The 19,272-nt window shown below is 43.9% G+C and overlaps 1 protein-coding gene across 1 annotated transcript in view; it reads right to left on the reverse strand.

Moving 5' to 3' along the window:
* Positions 1-640: 640 nt before the first annotated feature.
* Positions 641-19,272, reverse strand: part of hhip (hedgehog interacting protein) — a gene marked incomplete at both ends in the record, with an annotated part of 35,935 nt that continues 17,303 nt past the window's right edge. The window contains 9 exons of the mRNA XM_079999616.1: positions 641-837; positions 1,847-1,995; positions 9,543-9,624; positions 12,354-12,499; positions 14,357-14,480; positions 15,947-16,065; positions 16,450-16,593; positions 16,700-16,873; positions 19,126-19,272. The exon at positions 19,126-19,272 is cut by the window's right edge and continues 5 nt beyond it. Coding sequence (XP_079855742.1) covers positions 641-837; positions 1,847-1,995; positions 9,543-9,624; positions 12,354-12,499; positions 14,357-14,480; positions 15,947-16,065; positions 16,450-16,593; positions 16,700-16,873; positions 19,126-19,272 — 1,282 coding nt within the window. The remainder of the gene's footprint in view (positions 838-1,846; positions 1,996-9,542; positions 9,625-12,353; positions 12,500-14,356; positions 14,481-15,946; positions 16,066-16,449; positions 16,594-16,699; positions 16,874-19,125) is intronic.

The raw sequence follows: 19,272 nt of genomic DNA on the forward strand, positions 1-19,272 counted from the left end.
ACCGCATCTCCGACTTTTAAACATCCCCGCTCCGAAAGAACGACCCATCCCCGAGACGATGACCGCACGAGTGACAGCCCTCCGTGGTCTCAAAGTCCTTATTGTCTCTTCTGTAAGGCATGGAACGGGCCACAGAGGAAACCCAAAAACGGCCATCCCTCTCGCTCTGGACTCTCCGGTGGGCCCTACCCCTGTGGCTCAGCTGGAATTCAGTTTCTATCGGAGAGTTTTTTTGTCGTTGTTTTTTTTTTTTTGCATCTGAATCAAGAGTAAGGCAGCGAACATCGTACTGGGACTTCCGTCGCACCTCGCCGTTCGCGGGTTTCTTCAAAGTGACTTTTGGCTTTCGCTGCCAGATGTGTGGACGTGAATTAGCTTATTGTCAAAAGAGAGAGGAAGAGTTCTTGTGTTGACTGCGGATGAGGGTGGATGGAAAAAGTCCAATTTGGAGGGGGGGTTGGTGAGGGTCCTTATGCGTGTGTGTGTGTGTGTGTGTGTGTGTGTGTGTGTGTGTGTGTGTGTGTGTGTGTGTGTTCAGAACACCTCTCCAGAGTCTGCTGCTGCTGCTTTTGCTGGTGGTTTTGTAGGTAGATCTGTGTCGTTCTGGGGGGGGGGGGGGGGCGGGGGCGGGCGGCGCCCCCTATACGATGTAGCTGGTGAGGTCCAGGAGGTACGAGGTCATGTCGATGATGTGGTCCAGGAGCCCGTCCTTCTCCTGGTCGTTGGGCAGACCCCGCTCGCCCTTCTCGCACTGCGGCCCCGAGTAGCCGCTCTTGCACAGGCACTTGGCGGGCTCCACGCACACGCCTCCGTTGCGGCAGCCTGGATCGCATTTGGCTTGGGTTTCAGCGAGAGGAGAGGTCGAGAGAAACAGTTTGTTAGGGGGGGGAAATTAGAAACATGCCGCCGCACGGTAGCTGAGGTTTTCTGTCAAGATATTTTCTTTGTTTAATTTTTTTTATGCCCGTTCCATTTAAAATGGTTCCTGCTCAAGCTGTGTGTGTGGGTGGGATTTTTTTTGTGTGCGCACCAAGTGTCGTGTGTGTAAATGTACTTTTGTAGTACTCATGTTTTGAAATTTTTTATTTAATATGATAATAACATGTTATATGCACTTTTTCCACACAAAGCACAGGTAATCTTTTATTTATTTATTAATTTATTTATAAACAAATTTAAAAAAAAAAAAAAAAAAGAACTTTTTCGAGTATCTGTACAGACTTATTATATTCAGTTTCGGAGACTTTCAACTTTTATTCGGCTACATTTCAGCAAGCAAATATCTATACCCTTTACTCTACTATATTTCTAACAGTCTCGTAACTAGTTTTTTGTTTCCCTAATCAGGATTTATATTCATATGTATCAAAAGCAAGTAAAAGCAGAACAAGTCAGTCAAACTGCTGATATTGGATTGCTTAACGATGATTCATCAGGAGCATATCCTTGCAAATGACCATGACACCAAATATACTATAAAAAAGGTAAAGAAGAACCTTATACTTTAATATAGACTCTTGATATATGTAAATTACTTTTACTGTTAATACCTTACGTACATTTATTAGGAATTATTTATATACTTTTTCAAGTACAAAAGTCAATGTGGTAGTTTCACTTTTATTTGTTATTTTGTGTCCGGGTATTTGTTCTTTCACTTAAGTAGAGGGTCTGAGTTCTTCTTGGCACCATTGAGAAAAAATATGTGTGTGTACAGTTCACGCGTTTGTCTGGGTTGTTTTCACATCCTTCAAAAAAAAACAAACAAACAAACAAACAAAAACAAAAACAAAACAGTAAAATTGACAGGTTTCAGCATCTTGAAGAGTAAGGGAAAGGCTTTTACCGACTCTGCAGAAGGCTCCCTCCCAGCCTGGGCTGCAGCAGCACTTGCCGGTCGGGGTGCAGTGTCCGTTCCTGCAGTGCCGGGAGCACGCCGTCATCAGCAGCTCCGGAGGCTCCAGCTGCCGCTGACACTCCTTGGGGACCTGGGGCCTGGAACAGTGGCAGGAACAACAGGGTTACACAGGCAGGAAGGAGGGGAAGGAGAGGGACATACTCGGATTCTGCCATTATTCTAGGATGTGGGTCTTTAACGAAAAAACAAACAACTTCAAAAGGGGTAATGGCTGTCCGATGGGTGGTAAAACGCCAATAAAAATCCAATAACAATGCCTGAATACACACAGGGGTGTAAAGTAACATGGAAAGTACTTTGTTACTGTACTTAAGTAGATTTTTCAAGTATCTGTACTTATTTAAATATGTACACTTTTGACTTTTACTCCACTCTATTTCTCAGAAAATATATTTTATATTTTCATTACTTCATTTCTAATAAAGTTGCATTACTTTCGTCTGAAAAAAAAACCCAAAACCAACAGGATTTATATTTATATGTGTCAAAAGTATATCCAAGACTATTTCTTGTCAATTACAAACAGGACATGTAGAAAAAAAAAAGGTACAGCAGGACTTTATGCCGTATTATACGGTGGTACTGGTACTGCATTTGACAAATTCCCTATTCTTTCAGTACTTCGAGTACATTTGAGAGCTAGTACTTTTCTACTTTAACTTAAGTAGAAATGTCAATGTGGTACTTTCATTTGAGTAATTTTGTGGGAACGAAATATGAGGACAATAACATACAGTACGTATCACAACACATACATATTGAGATACACATACATACATACATGAAAGACATGAACTTTTTTGCAATGACATATACATACATATAATAGTTGTCGCTCTTCACTTCTAATCCATTCTTTTTTGCACTTTTAACCCGATCCAACACTCTGAGATGGATTTAATCAGCCGATGGGGTACCTGTGCCAAGTGCAGTGTTTTTATTGTTTTGACCTGTATTTTCCTTCCACAGACAGAAACATTCCAAAACCACATGTGTGGGGCCTGTTGCACACCAAACACACATACCGTGACCATTTCATATCAACACACACACACACACACACACACACACACACACACACACACACACACACACACACACACACACACACACACACACACACACACACACACACACACACACACGATTGGGCTGTAGTGAAATAATTTCATATCACGCTCTCGCTCTGACAATCTGGAAATAATACAGGAAAAAAATGTGAATTGCATGATAGAGCCTGTAGCTCATTTGTTCTGTAGCCCATGGCAGCGTGTGTGTGTGTGTGTGTGTGAGAGATAGAGAAGAAGTGAATGGGAGCAAAAACATCCCTGTTGTACTGAGCCCAAAGGCTAATGAGGCAGGACAAGTTTCTCTATGTTGACACAGAGGAGAACGAACACACACACACACACACACACACACACACACACACACACACACACACACACACACACACACACACACACACACACACACACAGACACACACACACACACACACACACACACACACACACACACACAGTGACTTCACTGCTCATACTCGTGCCTCTCTGTTCTCATACCACCACTGGAGTCCAGTTACCATGGTTGTGTGTGTATGTGTATGTGTGTGGAGTGTGTGTGCATTATGAGGCCATGGGAGTGTAGCCCCCATCCATCACTGCTGTACAGAGCTAATGATCAATCTGCCTGATGCAATTGCTCGGCTAGGCTAGCTACTGGGGTGGGTGGTGGTCCTGGGTGGTGTTTACCAACTTACAACCACAACAGGGGTGGTCCTTGTTTACCCCCGTGCGGTCATATCTAACAAGGTCAAGAACTTTGTTAATTAATGGATAATGAATGCAGAGAGGTTTTGTGGCCGTCGGGTAATGCGTGTCATCTCTAGCGTGTGTGTGTGTACGTACGTGTGTGTGCGTATTACATGCTTTGGAAAGTGCTACTCTGACGGTCACATTGACTGATGGCAGTGTGTGTGGGGGCAAGGCCGAGGATTGTGTGTGCCTGGTTGTGCGTATTTCTGTTTGTGAGTGTGTGTGTGTGTGTCTGTATGTGTGTGTATTTCAGACTGTGTGTGTGTGTGTGTGTGTGTGTGTGTGTGTGTGTGTGGGGAGGGGGCAATTCCCATGCTCCCATCAGCACCCAATTCCAGACTCTCCCTCCCGGTTCTATCCCCTTTCCCATCACGCTGGCTTTTGTTGCCACATGTAGTAGTTAAAAAATAGCGACGGAGGGAAAGGGAACGGTGAGAGAGAGGGAGGGAGGGAGGGAGGGACGGAGGAGAGAAAGACAAGAGTCCCCAGAGGGTTGGTGGGGGTCCGCGGTGAACACTGTTAATAGCAGGCAGGGGTCAGCGGCGCTACTAAACAATCTGTACGACTGCCAGGGTGCCTGTGAAAACAGCACCTGCTGGTACCGCCACTTGACAAAGGCAGCTGGGTCAACAGCCACTGTGGGAATGTATCAACTTTGGGAGGGGTCGGTGCAGGCGAGGGAGGAAGAGAGAGCGGGAGATGGTGCCTAAAATGAGATCGATAGTAAAACAGAGCGAGAGAGATGAAGAGATGGACGGGAAGAGGGAAAGAATGTGTAAAAAATATATATATAATAATAATTAAAAAACAAACAAAAAAACAAAAAACGGCTCTTTCAGCCGTCGTGGCCTTTGGAGAAGTTAATGTCCCATTTGGGTTTCTCCATCAGGGCTTTCAAATTTGACGCTCTCAAATTTGTCTCACATCTGCCTCATTTGTGTGTGTGTGTGTGTGTGTGTGTGTGTGTGTGTGCGCGCGCGTGCGTGCGCGTGTGTGTGTTGCGTGCATTTAGCTTCTTGGCTCGCGGGCCTTGTTTGATTGACACGAGGTGTATGTGAGAAAGGGGCTGTGGAGTGGTGTACATTGTGCGAGCCAACAATAGCTTAATCAAACGGCCCAGTGTGGTCTCTTTTGCTGTTTTGTCATCCGAGTCCATTGTTTAGGGGCCTCCTTTGCAGCTTCATTCCTTGTTTTAATTGTGTAAGAAATTTACTGTGTATTGTAGGAGCCGGGGGCCATTCAGCGCCGCTGGCGAGGAGCTTTGTGGCAGGGAGGACCACAGTCGAGGAGGAGGAAGATTTAGGAGGGATGGGAGAATAAAGGGAGGCTTTTTTTTGGGGGGGGGGAAGCCAGCGCGCCATGCGCTCACACACATCCATGTGCGCGTGAAGCCCCACCAACCAGCCACCCACACGGATTATATGCGAAGGGGGACACAGAATCACGGGATGAAGAGTGGAGGAATAAAAGAGAGCCGATCCATTATTTGTGACTTTGATAGGGGATTCAGTCCATTAAGGTGGCTCCGGGGGCCCCGACGCCGAGTCCTTTTCAACGCGGGTCGTCCCCGCGGCCCCTGAAAAACACGCAACGAGACGCGAGGAAACGCTTCTCCGTATATCGGTAGATGCAGGCTGTCGCCAATCAAACGGGAAGATTACTTTTTTACAAGTTAAGAGTCAGCGGGGGGTTGGATGCTTTTGTAATTTCCATTTAGAACCTCATAATAAACCAGCTGTGGGAGCAGATAGAAGGCAACGTGTGAAATGGCTGCTGCAACGTATATTCATAAAGAAAGAGTCTGAAATCTTCCTCGCTTGTGTATTCTATCACTGTGTACCATTACGTCTCGATGATTTAAAACACTCAGCGTCCGCATGAGAATATCGTACAAAGTGCACGCTTGCAGCATATCATGGAGTTTTCATTTCAATGGGACACTGAAGTAATGCTGAGAGTGTGTGTGTGTGTGTGTGTATGTGCAAATTTTATTTTATTTTTAATAAATAATATAATAAATCAATGTGGTAGTATTACAGATATGTGATAGAGAGAGAAAAGCAGCAAATAGATATGTATTTATTTATCTACCGATCCATCTATCTATCTATGCATCCATCCATCTGCTATGGCTGACGATATTATGGATATTTTCAGTTCCTTCTCTCCCCTACGTTCCCACACAGCGGCCGATCGGGACCCGACGCCAGACACCGTCGGACCCTCTCCCCGGAAGAGACCCTCTTTTTAGCGTCCAGATGTCCCCGCAGCGTGATGGAGGTGGTGGCGGCAGTGGAGGAGTGAGAGCGGGGAGGACCACCCGACTTGATAACGCGACAGGGTCAGACACGTTAGTCCCCCCCCCCCCCCCCTTTAACTCCCCCACCCCAACCCCCCTGCGCAGCGCCCCCACCCCCTGTAACCCCCGAAGCGGGAGTCTGCTCAGAGTCAGGACTTTCCAACACCACAGGATCCGCGCAGACTAAACAAGCCCCGATAGATGGTGGAAAGAAGTGTTCGTTGGGAGAAGGGCGCCCGGCGGCCATGCCAGAGTACATAAATACGGAGCCGGGCCACTAGGGCCACATCTGCCGCGCAATTAATTGTGCTTGTTTGGCGCCGCCGTCACCCGTAGCAATAATTTAGCTGAAGATATGTTTTTGTGTATTGAGATTCTATGGGCAGACGCGCGTCCTGATTTCTCTCTTTCGTGTGCTCGCTCAATCCATCGATTTGTACTGTATTGCGTTGCGATGCTGTAGACATTGTAATAATTTAGTATCAATGATTAGGCATTGTAATAATTTAGTGGTAATGATTAAAGCCCCGCTTACCTTCACATGCAGGGCGTTTATAGCTGGCACATTGTCCGTTGTAGTATTCTCAGAAACCACGGGTGGCGGTAGAGGGAAAGTTCCGTGTGAAGTCGGAAGTAGTAAACGATAAGACACGAGACAGCGCGCTAACATGGCTGCACGCACGGCATCGGCTGGTTGTGCCGAGGAGGCATCGCTGTTCATGGTGGTTGGAAATACAAAAGCGCGGAAAAGGAGGAAAGGAGCTGGTCTGTCGGCCCGTTCCAATGCAGAGACAGGGGGGGTGGGGGTTGAAGTTATGTCCTGCTCTGCATTTTATGACAGAGGAACGTAAGCCCTTTTCTCACGCAGAATCCGTAACATTGCTGGATAAAAAATATCCAGCAAGGGCAGTAGGTCGTCATTCCCTCATTGGCCTCCTTTAAGAAAAAGTTACATATGGAGTCTGTTACCACATGTATGGATTCTTACCTCCGCTGAAAAAGTGGGGACAGAGCCCCCGTCCCCAGACACAATAACCCGAAACCCAAAGTTATTAAATCAGTGTGATCATTTTCCACCTGTCCTATACTGTCCCTGTCCTATGCCTCTAGAGAAGGTACGTTCTCCACCAGTTCTACCTCTCCCTGTCCGCTCGCTCGCTCTGGCTGCGCGCTGCGGTGTGGCCGGCGGGCGAGCAAAGCGCGTGAACCCGATGTCCCCACACCTGTCCAAGAACCCCAACCTCTAAAATACACGTCCAGGGTCTGAGTGGCATTTTTAGGAAGAAAAATAATACAATTTAAGAATATAAAGACCTGTCTCGGTAGAGACTGGATGTGTTTCAGTTTCCTTGTCTTTGCGGCTTGCCATTTTTCCAAATGTTTTTTTTCTCTTCCTGAAAAACAAATCATTTTTTAAAATATTTGTATGAAACAAATATCCGTAAACCCACTACTTGTGCTTTATTTCCATTCAACTCTACCCCTACTTTACAGAAATGTTACCGCTTCCATTCCCACACACTTCCATTCACAGCTGTACCGGCAATTTGCCGGAAATAATTCTACCTCGAGAGTGGGAAAATTTACGGAAAGTCTTTCACGGAACGTCGAAACCTGCTCCCGTTCCCACATGACACCAATACATAACATTGCCAGTAGATTTACAGCTTTTGGTGCAAGTGGGAAAGGGTCTTCAATGAACCATTCAAGTCACAATGTGTAATTATTCTACCTCATTGCAAAACTCGAAAAAGAAACTGCACATGAATACCAATAAAAAAAGTTACCTTTTATTTGCAAACTGAACTGTACAACGCCCCCGTCCATTTACAATCAAATCACCAAACCTGAATGAGCTGTTGGTATACTATGCGTATACTATTTGGTCTCCGCATCAAAATGTCTGCTAGACTTTGAATTTCACATCTGGCTTGTGCTGCGAATCAATGTTGTCCAACATACCAGATATAAAACAGCAAAACGCTCATCTCCCATCACGTTCCCCCTCGTGCTTGGGGCAGGTATAAACCTTGCTTAATGAGTAGTAAGGATTTATACATACTCATTGTTACGCACCCCTGTATTATTGTTATATGTATTTATGCTGTTCTGTATATCCATCTATATTTGTACTTTATACCTATAGCCATACTAGCATATAACCATACTACCAATTAAACTAACTTATCCTATGCATAGAATTGATTTTTGTATATTCGGTGTATTTTTGCATATTTGGCTATTTTCGTTTTCTTTCTTTGTATATTTGGCTGTTTGACGGCACCGATTTTAGCCACAATCATTTCTTTGTATATCAAAATCCACTGTGACATGATTTCTCTGAGTGAGACAGGTGTGGACTTCACCGGCGTAAAACTTTCAGTTCCATTGGCCGAGTTTTGACATGAAACATGGACTAGAGAGGGAGGATTTCTGTTCCTGAGCATGTTGGCAGGAGGATGGGCAAAAAAATGCCACATTTTCAGCCGGTTTCAAGCAGTTGGTTTGAATTAGACAGTGAACGCGTTGGCTGCTCCATGTGATTTCTTTACAGCCGGGTTGCCGTGCCAGCCATTTGTCAGATATTATGCTGAGGGATTTCATGCAATGTGTGCACATTTCCTGGTATTGAGGGAGAAATTCACATGTACTCAGCTCAATGGGACCATTGGAAAGATCTATATTGTGAAATATGTGGCAAGAGTTATTGCACTAAGTCACATATACTGTATATACCTTCAAAATTATGTGGGTACACACAAATACATATCCATGCAGCCAATCACCCAAAACAACCACTTTTCCGCACTCGTACGCGCACGAACACACACACACACACACACACACACACACACACACACACACACACACACACACACACACACACACACACACACACACACACACACACACCCCAAAACCCCTCTGTATAATTGCAACCGCACTATGACTAAAATAATATGCGCTATATTTCATCCAGCCCTTCATGTGCTCCGACACATGTTTGAGTTGATGTTAACTGCAGAGCTTATGCCTCGTGACCGCTGCATTATTTTAAAAACCTTCATGAGTATAAATCTTGTCAGCGAGTGTTTTGAAAATAACCAGTGTGCACTAGATCCATCATGAAACCGGTGAAGCCGTGATTCTCAGCCCAGCTTGTGAAAAACACCCCGCACTAACAGTTTTGCTACCCGGCTACTGCTCGCAGCTTGGCCGGAGGACATTAAATAAAGTAAGAAATGAGAAAGAGGAGAATAAAAAAAAAGAAGAGAATACAGGATGTTGTGGCGGCTGTAGCGGCTGAGCTTACAAAACTCAATGCTCTGTTGTTCAGGTTCCTTAACGGCTAATGCGGGTCTCATAAATAACAATGGTACATAATATTAAAAGGGATTTCAATCTTATCGTAAGACAATAAACTGTTTGGACTTCAATTTACAGAAGTGCATTATAAGGGCATAAATGACTCATTCAAATTAAAACAAATGTTATTTTCCTAGCCCTACCTTTTGGGGTCCACCAGCTTGTAGAGCTTTCCGCTGTGTGACTGCGCCATGGTTTTACTGCTCGCCAGGATGTAGACCTCGCCTGAGAGAGGGAGAGAGAGAGAGAAATACGCTTCCATGAGACACAGAGTAATTGCATGATTAACATTAACAATCCCTTTTAATACACTGTATATGGCCCGGCGCTTAACCTTTACGCTCAATTACACTCACGGACCCCCATTGATGAATGAGTCTAATTAGTGCGCTGCTTGCACCCGCGTGCCTATAGGATTGGAGAGGAGAGTAGGAGAGGGAGTGGAAGGAGAACGAGGCCTAGTAGGACGTTTCCAGGGCTGGATCCTCACGGCTAGGAATCAGACGAATAATTTAATGAGGAACAAACCCGCAAGAAGGTTCTATACGGGGGGGCAAATTGTAAACATGTGTCCGTGGGGCCTATGCTTTTGGGATTTGCGCCCACCCCTACGACGTTGCCGCATTACTCGCAAATCACGAACAAATGCTGAAAAATCTTCGAAATACCTCCGCGAGTAATGAGTCCAAGACCGCGCCGGCGGAGAGTTTTTTTTAGACAGAAAAACACTGGCTGACAGTTAATAATTTGGATGATGAGTGGATGTCCTTTTTTGCCGGGATAATGGGAAAAAGAAAAAAACCTCGGAATCGTAATGGAGCTCAACTCAGTTTGCCCTTCCTTTTACCTAACAGGAAGGTAAATAAAAACACCACCTGAGTCTCACTGCTTTCTTTTGGAAACGATAGTCGGTCCAGGATCCAGGATTAACGCGGCAGGAAGCAGAAAGCTTTTAATATCCTGTCAGGGTAACGACAGGGCGGTCGGGAGACAAACCCGAACGCCTCCGTGTGCGGCTGGGTGCGAAAATTCAATACTTTAAAAGGTATCGACCGCATTACAGCCATACAGTTTAGGTTCTAGTTATAAAAATCCAAGTTGATAACGTCTTCGGAGCCAAAAATGACACTTAACGCTTGTACTGTGAGAGTAAGTACCTTTTTTTGGGTTAAAATTGAGGCATGACGTTATAAGGAGTAAAACTTGGTATTTGCGATATACAAACAAACAAAAAAAAGAAGAAACTGGTAATGAACAAAAACATCAATAGGTAGCTATCAAAGTCATTATTTATAAAAGTATACAGTACTTATTCAGTGTTTCAGTAATAAATCCTGTTCACAGGTACAAAGTAAAATTATTATTTTTTTTTAAATACCAAATAAAATACATAAAAAAAGCAATTTTACATAGAAAAAGCTATCTGTACCGGAGTTATTAGATGTATTATAAAATACAGTACATAGAAAAATGTGGTGCTTTCTCCAGATATAAATTGAATCTCACAAAGAACGTGTTCTTTGTGAGATTTGTGAGAGTGTTCCAGTGAACAACTCGGCATCAACGATCAAACAAGGAGAACTTCCTTTTTCATTTTTTTGTTAAACTTGTTTTTAATGCCTGGGAATAAAAATCACTCGTCCATTAAATCTCTACACGAAGAGAATTTTACAACCCTGGTGGAAAAAGTGAGATGGGAGCGCCAGAGATGGAAGGTTGTTCCTTTATCTTCAGCTGGCAGAGTTTGATGTGCAAAAATGAATGCTTTTTATGTGTTTGCCTCTTTTTCCGCCCAAATCTTTATTTCACTCAGTTGACAGCTTGATCTCTCGACCCATTCTTCAAACGCTAAAATGTGTGATATCATAAATCCTGACTTATGTAAATAGAAAAGGCTACTAATAGTTAATTTGTACATGGTGCTCTGTTCAGGGATGACTGTTGATTTGACATTAAGCTCTCTTACCTATTTTATCTTTTTGATTTATCTTATAATTGTTATTACTGTCATTGATTTTTATTTCATATTATTTTATTTTTAACCTTTTTTTTTTTTTAATCGCCAATGGGTGAGGGTTGGGTGGCAGGGGGCCGGGATAAAAACAAACTAAACAAAAAACAAAAAAACAAAAAAAAAATTAAGCGCGATTCCAAACAATACTTTTCTTATGAAATGGTGAGATCGTTGGTGGCGGTGATTTTATGTTTTAAGATAAATTGTTCTTCTGCCGATAAGGCCAGACATCACTTTTATTGGCACTTCAACCATGGAGACAGGCAGTGGAGGGACATAGAGACAGACAGTGTAGAGACAGAGAGACAGTGTAGAGACAGACAGTGCAACGACAGACTGCCAGGCGTGTTCCCCTCCCAGCAGACTACAGGGCCAAGACAGTGAGACACCCTGACTGGGACGGATGTCCATCATAGGATTTCACACCATTTAAACCTATTGGCAGTTGAGAGTCTTCGCTGAGCCCAAGCTGCATAATATCTCATAATATCTGGAGGAGGGAGGAAACCCGAGCAATAGGGGGGAGAGTCCAGGCAGAAAGGACCAGATTCTCCCCCAGTTCTACGGAGCTACGACCCACCAGGCCCGCTTCTAGACTACTTTCATTGGGTGGGGGCAGTAAGAAATATTGAGTGGCTCGTTCACATGTTGGTGGTGGTGGTGGGGTGACTGAGAAAGTCTCCCCCGGTATGCACAGGAGGCGGAGCGGAGATCCCTCAGAATTAATTTTTTTCCTGAACTTTTGATTGGGTGGGCAAGATGCATGTTCGGGGGGGCTGAACCCGCCCCTGCCCATAGCCGCCGCCGGCTGTGCCGCCCACCGTCCCACCGTACTGCACCGGCCTCACACACACGCCGGGGGCTGGGGTGTGTGTGCGACGTGTGTGTGTGTGTGTGTGTGTGTGTGTGTGTGTGGCGCGCTCAGCATCGGGCTACTGACCAAGTTCGTCCTCTCCGAAGCCCAGAATGTGTCCCACTAACGTGGACCCACAGGAGCTGGGGGAGCCCAGACACAGCGCCTTCTCCTGCCACTGCTCGCTGCCGGCTCCCGCGGGCGACGTGGACTTCTGCAGGATCCGCAGGTTGCTGAGGGGAAACGAAAAACACAACATGTGTTTTACTTTACAGGAATGACTACGGGCTGTAAACGATGCACAGAGGTTCTGTTGTGTAAGGGGAGACCTTTCCGAACGTACGTTACAAACTGCGGGCAGATATTTCATTCCTAAATATTTTTATCATGAGAATGACCATGTAATTTGCCGTTAACATTATACGCCAAGTTTTAAGCTTAAGATGTGCCAAACGAGGATGTGACTTCTACTTGCGACATGGTTTCAATTCCATACCCACTTTTGTTTTTTCTTTTTTTTGCTCCATGGTCCACATGGTGTCATTTAAGCTTGAGCTTTTCAGTTTCAAAACAAACTCTGTGCCCGTATCTTCGCTCAAACACAACAATACAAACTGTAATGAGGCACAGGATATTCAACCGCACGCCGTCTCAAATCCAGCTCCAGCTTCTGATAGCAAACTTCCCTTCACTATTTACTTCCTGGGTTTACGTTAGCATCAGTGTTTGACATCAGACAAGCAGGATGAATAACAAACCAGAGTGAAGTGTGAACAGCGCGGGGCACGGCGTCTAATCTCACTTTACACCGAATGTGCTGAGGCGTAGTGGCGACAGTAATGTAATACTTGTGTTTTGCCCCCTGTGAGCGGAACGTTCACTTTCCCTGGGCACATGCCAACAGGCAAAAAAAACAGATGTCAGTCGAGGAGAAGTTACTGTGTGTTCAGCTTACTGACAATGAACATTAGGAATAAGAACCAGAATCTGTTTGTTCGGTCGAGTACGTTTTCATATACAGGGAACTGGTCGTGGTGAGGGTTGGTGCGTCGCTGCGCAGACAATTAACATAGAAAAGATGAACAGCCTGAGAGAAAGAAAAAATAGCCAAATATAAAAAAAGGCAAAATACAACTCGTAAAAAAGTGAAATATACAAAAACATACAAAATATGCGGAAAAATATAAAAAATTCTACTTGTAAGATAGGCCAAAATCGTCTATCCCGATATAGGTCACTTGATATCTCGATAGCGATATAGATCCCGATATACAGCACCCGTAAAGCTGTCTATTGAATTCATAAATTGTTTATATATATATATATAAAAAAAAAAAAGAAAAACACATGGTAAAGGCTCTTTGTGACGCGGCGCAGCACGGGGAGGCGCTTCAACTTGACAGGAGAGGGAAAATAAGCGGCATATACATCAAAATCCAACCTATTTGAGAAATTGAAGATGCAAACTTTAATTCACTGAGACGCGATCGGCAAACAAAAAGCTGCTTGGGTTCTGCTCGGTCGTCACCTTGTGTTGTCGTGGTAGCAGACGGGCAAATGTTACTAATAATCCATGATCCATACATTGAGTCGTTTCCCGAAGCGCCACATTCCCTCCATACACTTCCATGTGCAGATTATGTAAAGCGCCGTGACTTAAGACGTTGCTGTAAAGCAGTTCTGCCTCTGACTGCGACATAGCGATAGAAACATTACAAAAAAACATAGATGCAATAGTCATTTCTCTATCGTCGACCTCATATGACGTATATCATCACATCGCACCGCCCTAGTTGCTAGTATGGGCTGTGGGTATAAAATATAAACTGCACCAGATGAATAAATATGCAATATAGGCATGGATAACAATGGATGAGTCAATCAAAATTATTATTATTAAAATATCTACAAGATGTCCCAAAGCTTTCAAAATCACCTAAACCTAATTAACAAAAAAGGGAAATTTGATCCATATTCCACATATACAAAGTGCAAAGAGAAGAGAATTTCAAGAATTTCACGAGGTGGAGCGCTGTTTTCTTATTATTTTTTTGTCATGGTGAAATGTCCTCAAAGGGTTACTTACTTACCCACTTCTGTCTCCGAACACATAGCTGCCGTAGAGCCTCCTGGACTGGCAGCCCCTGTAGATGAAGCCCCCCACGGGCGTGGCTCCCCCGCTGGACTGCAGGTCGTAGATGGACGGCTCGTGCTCTGCGGGACGACAAGAGACGGAAAAGACCTGAGTCAAGGAGACTACGTCGGGTCTATTCATAGTCTGTGAACGATGTAGTACTGAATTGTGGAGTTAGACCGTTAAACGGTTTCTCACCATTATTGCGGTCCGCATTTTTGAGGGCGGGGCTAAATCATGACCCGATGACGTGGGGCGGTCATACTCGGCACGGCCCCGCCCCCAACACCATATAAACACCAGGTCTGAATCGGAGCATCAGTGGTGATAAGCTAAGCTAACAGCCCAGAGTTTGGGATAAAACACTGTTTTATGTCCTGTTATTGTGGGCCAGAGCACCCACGGAGAAGGTGGAGCACCCACAGAGAAGGCGGAGCACCCACGGGCAAAACGCGCAATGTGCATGAAGAGGGAGCGATCGGGGGCGCAATCTGAAAATGACCCCCTGGTACCGGTGACAATTATGGTGACATATTCTTGCCAATGGCACTTCATTTTGCCATATGTTTTATTTGTTAAAACAATGGCGCTGCTGCACTTTCTAACTGGAACTGACAAATACCTAATATGGCAAAATTTGAATTTTCCAAAACCCGTAAAAATAAATACTATTAAAATCTAGGAAATCAGGAAAATATTCAGGGGTAGTGTAAAGTGTGTGTTCAGTAGTAAATGGGTCAAACCTCAATGCATGGTCCTTGACTTATTCCTACATTATGTTTACACGGTTATTGCACGAAGAAATCCATAATAACTGTCGCGCGCGAATCCGTCGGCGCACGATAGTGTGCGTCCAATTAGTGAGACTTTGACGTTCGGTCTAAACAAAACTAAACAAATATTCATTTAATTGGGACGTGATGCTAAATTCAAGGACGCCTCAGCGGTCGATGACGGGGGCCGCAATTAACGGCGCAAACGTGGAAAATATGTCTCCGACGGCACGTGAGGCGAGGCACGCTTCTCAAGGCCCCGCCGCTGATTTGGGAAAAAATGTTCTCATCTCGCTTCATTTGCAGACGCTCTGGCAGCGCGAGGAACCGTCGTTCTCGAAAAAGCCATTGTTGTTGACTTGCGATAAATCACGTCACGCGTGACGCCATCTGATATTCTCTTGGCAAGTTGCACCTTACAGGGGGTTGAACCGGGGACATCGCTGCATTGTTTTATGTTTAACATCGTTCTCTGTTTCCACTCAATTTATTTATCCTGGACAGGTGGGAAACCCGCCAAGCACCCCCCGTCGATCCCTATCCTCTCACGGAAAAAAAACAAAGCACTTTCTAAAAAAGAAAAAAAAAAAAGAGAGATACTGCAGAACATGTCCTTCACCTGCGAAGACTAAATGAAAACAGCTCAGATTAAATCATTTCAATCGCGAGGAGGACGACCACAGAGACACACAGCCCATAGATTCAACTCAGACTCAAGATCGGCGTTATGAGATAACATATTAGGGGAGGTGCCATGGCGGTTTTTAACTTACCGTAATCTTTTCCTTTGGCGATCTCCAGTATTCTGCCGGCCGATGTGTTTTTCCCGCTGGTGTCTGTGCACAGGATCAGGAAACTCCCGTTGTCCGATTGATGACGATCGAGGGCGCACCTTGAAATCAATGGCCGCAGTTTAGGGTAAACTACATTGTTTTTTGTTTCTATGGCCTCTTTACAGCTCTGCCACATGCAGCCTGAACGCAATGACAGTACATTTATAGTTAGAATTGGAGCTCCCTGAGCACTCGGCTACGACCGGCCTCAGGGACAGCTTTGTGTTTGAAACACCACATTTTTGTACCATCGTGTGTAGTTTTTGAAGATTTACATCATTTTGTGAACTTTTTCAGTTAAACCCATCGTCAGAGTACTAAGAAAGCAAGTGTTTTTCTCCATTGTTCATATAACAATGGAGAATTTTAGTCATTTTTAGTCATTTTTAAATGGAATTAATAATAAAAAAAACTAAAAAACCTCCTCCCAGTGTTTCACTCACCTGCCTGGGTCGTGCAGTCCATGGGCAAAGATTTCGGGTGGCTGGTTGGTGCTGTTAAAGTACGGGTTGTCCAGGGGGATGGAGTAGGACGAGGTACAACAGTCCGTGTCCACGTCCACTCTCAGGACGGACCCGGTGAAGTCACTGCATTCGGGGACGGCAAACGAGTATCAGAACCGGGAATGACGACGTCTAACGGAAAATGCGTTTCCTGACAGCCGCGCGTATGACCGTTGACCTCTGACCCCACCTGAGCCCGTCCATCTCCTCCATGTCGTCCAGCGTGATCATGCCGTCCCCCAGCACGATGTGCAGCAGGCCGTCGGGGCCGAACAGGAGCTGCCCCCCGAGGTGCTTCCGGTGCAGCTCTGCCACCTCCATCAGGACCCGCACCGTCCGGGTGTCCACCTGGTTGGGGTTTTTCCTAATTCAAAAACATAGAGGCTACTTGTAGGACGCATCATAAAGTCAAGCTATATTAAGATTTTCGATATTTACTTTTCTCTATCTATGGTACCTACCTGAACGTATGTCTACCTATACTTCTATGGATACCTTACGTGCTGTTCTTTATGGCTTCCCAAGTGGAAAGATAAGTGAAATTTTTCTATGTTAAAAGTATATTTCAACCCACTTTTACTTTTTTGTGAGTATGCTTGCAAGTGGATTTTTGAGTATTACTTATTTACTTTATGTGCTAGTTTAAAGTAGAGCTTTAGTAAACTGATCATTTATATGCTGTAAGTATAGTGTAAGAAGACTACTGAAACATTTACATTACAACTTCCAACTTAGGCTGTAAAAGCGTGTTATTTTGGTTGTCAAAAGTAAGCAAGAATACATTAAAAATATATTTCAAATTTATTAAATCACATCTGAAGTACAATTTCATACATACTAAATACATCTTCATTGGTTAGAATTCAAATACAACTATAGTATATTATATAATATATTATCATATATTACATATATGGTAGTGGTGTTGATCCGTACGGGTCCTCCCCCCAGGGTTCGGCTCGCATGTGAACGGCGGATTAATTGCAAAATGTAACCATCATAGTGAAATACAGTTTTGCTGCAGTGAAAAGAAGATAAAGACAGATGTGCTATGTGTTTTACTCTGAAGCTCAGTGGCCGCTTTACGGTGCGTCGTGCTGTGTTGCTGTTACTTTACGACACCGTTGGGCTGAGCTGCTGTCTGTCACCGCGATGCGTCTGCACGTCCGCCATATTGGAGAGGTGAAGAGCCGCTAATAAACGAATACCATGGGTATTGAGAGATGCAGACCTCTCTACAAAATCGACTAACTTTGCTTAATTTTCATGAAATTTAATTTGTTATAAATGTAAGAAATTGAACATGATACTGGTTTATTATTGTTTTGTTCCTTGCTTTAAGTGTTTTACAGAATAAATGGAAGCAAAGTTATATTTGTTGCCCCCCATTTTTTTTGCTGATCCGGAAAATGATCCGATCCGTGACTCAAAACCATGATACCACCTCAACTGTGAGTTTTGTGATCCGTTGCACATCTAATTCACTGTGAATGCATTCCTATACTACATAAGACTTCCTTATTTGATGTCTAACAATTGATCAATGGATGTATAAATAATGAACTGTTTAAAATATACATGATTTTATCGACCAAATCACCAAATTCCTATAATATGCAAATAAATTGGATGGGAAAAAATGATACCAGGGCAGAATAAAATAAATGCTGAAATGGCAAAACAATCTGAATCTAAAATAAGTTTAAATTAAAGTGTGTGTTGTCAAGACACTTTTGAGATACAGTCTAAATGTGAAATATCGTAAATGTGAAATAGCGTGGCTGAGACGCCGGGTGGGTCCCTCTTGAAGAAGTCTCACCCAAGCTTTAAATGTGGCAAAATTTTAATTCCACAATTTATCTTGAGGTTTTGCACCAGGGCGGGAGGGAGACGCTCCTGATGTTCCTAACAGACCATAACACTGTCATTAGGTACAGTCATCTTGCTATCCTTGTATATAACACCCCAAATTACATGCAATTATATACAATACAGTCATCAAGACTGCATACCAAGTCAGAAACTGCAGTTTGAAAAATTAGGTCTTCCAATTAAATGTTCACTGGTTATTATGGAAATTGAAATTGGAATACTTCACACAATCAGTGGGATTACAAATGCTTTCTTTTTGACAGATTATTGTGAAACAGGTGTGAATAAACTCAGCAAAATGAGTCAAAACATTACCCGTCAGCATAAACAAGGTCCTATAATTAAATCTATGTTGCATTTTGGTGGAGTGTGGAGCCGCCCTGACACCTAGCTCCCATTCCAATACAATTGTACTAAATTGTGGAAAAAAAACCCACCAAGTTATCCTTTCACACCCTTTCCATTTAACACCCTTTAAAATAGTTAATGGCCATTAAGTTAACAAATATCTAAAACCAATGTTGACAGAACATTTTTTAATGTTAACCATTAACACAAAACATTTATTCTGTCTTTAAAACCAATTAGAATTTAAAACATTCACCCATTTTCCACACATTAACACAAAATAAAAATAAACATTTCTGGCCCTTCCTGTGAGACAGAGACACAATATATACAGATAGACGAGGAGGAGCTCCGCTATTTTGGTTCCGTTGGTGGGCGGGTTGGGAGAAGGTTTACCTGGAAACGGTGTACTCTACCACGCGCAGGATGTGGTCGTGCGGCCCGATGGCCCAGCGCTCCTGGTTGGTGGTGTAGGAGACATACAGTTTGCCGTTCTTCTTGTAATTGGGGTGGAATGCCAGACTTAGCAGGCCCCTTTCATCT

Source organism: Zeus faber, assembly GCF_960531495.2.
Source record: "Zeus faber genome assembly, chromosome: 4".
NCBI lineage: Eukaryota > Metazoa > Chordata > Actinopteri > Zeiformes > Zeidae > Zeus > Zeus faber.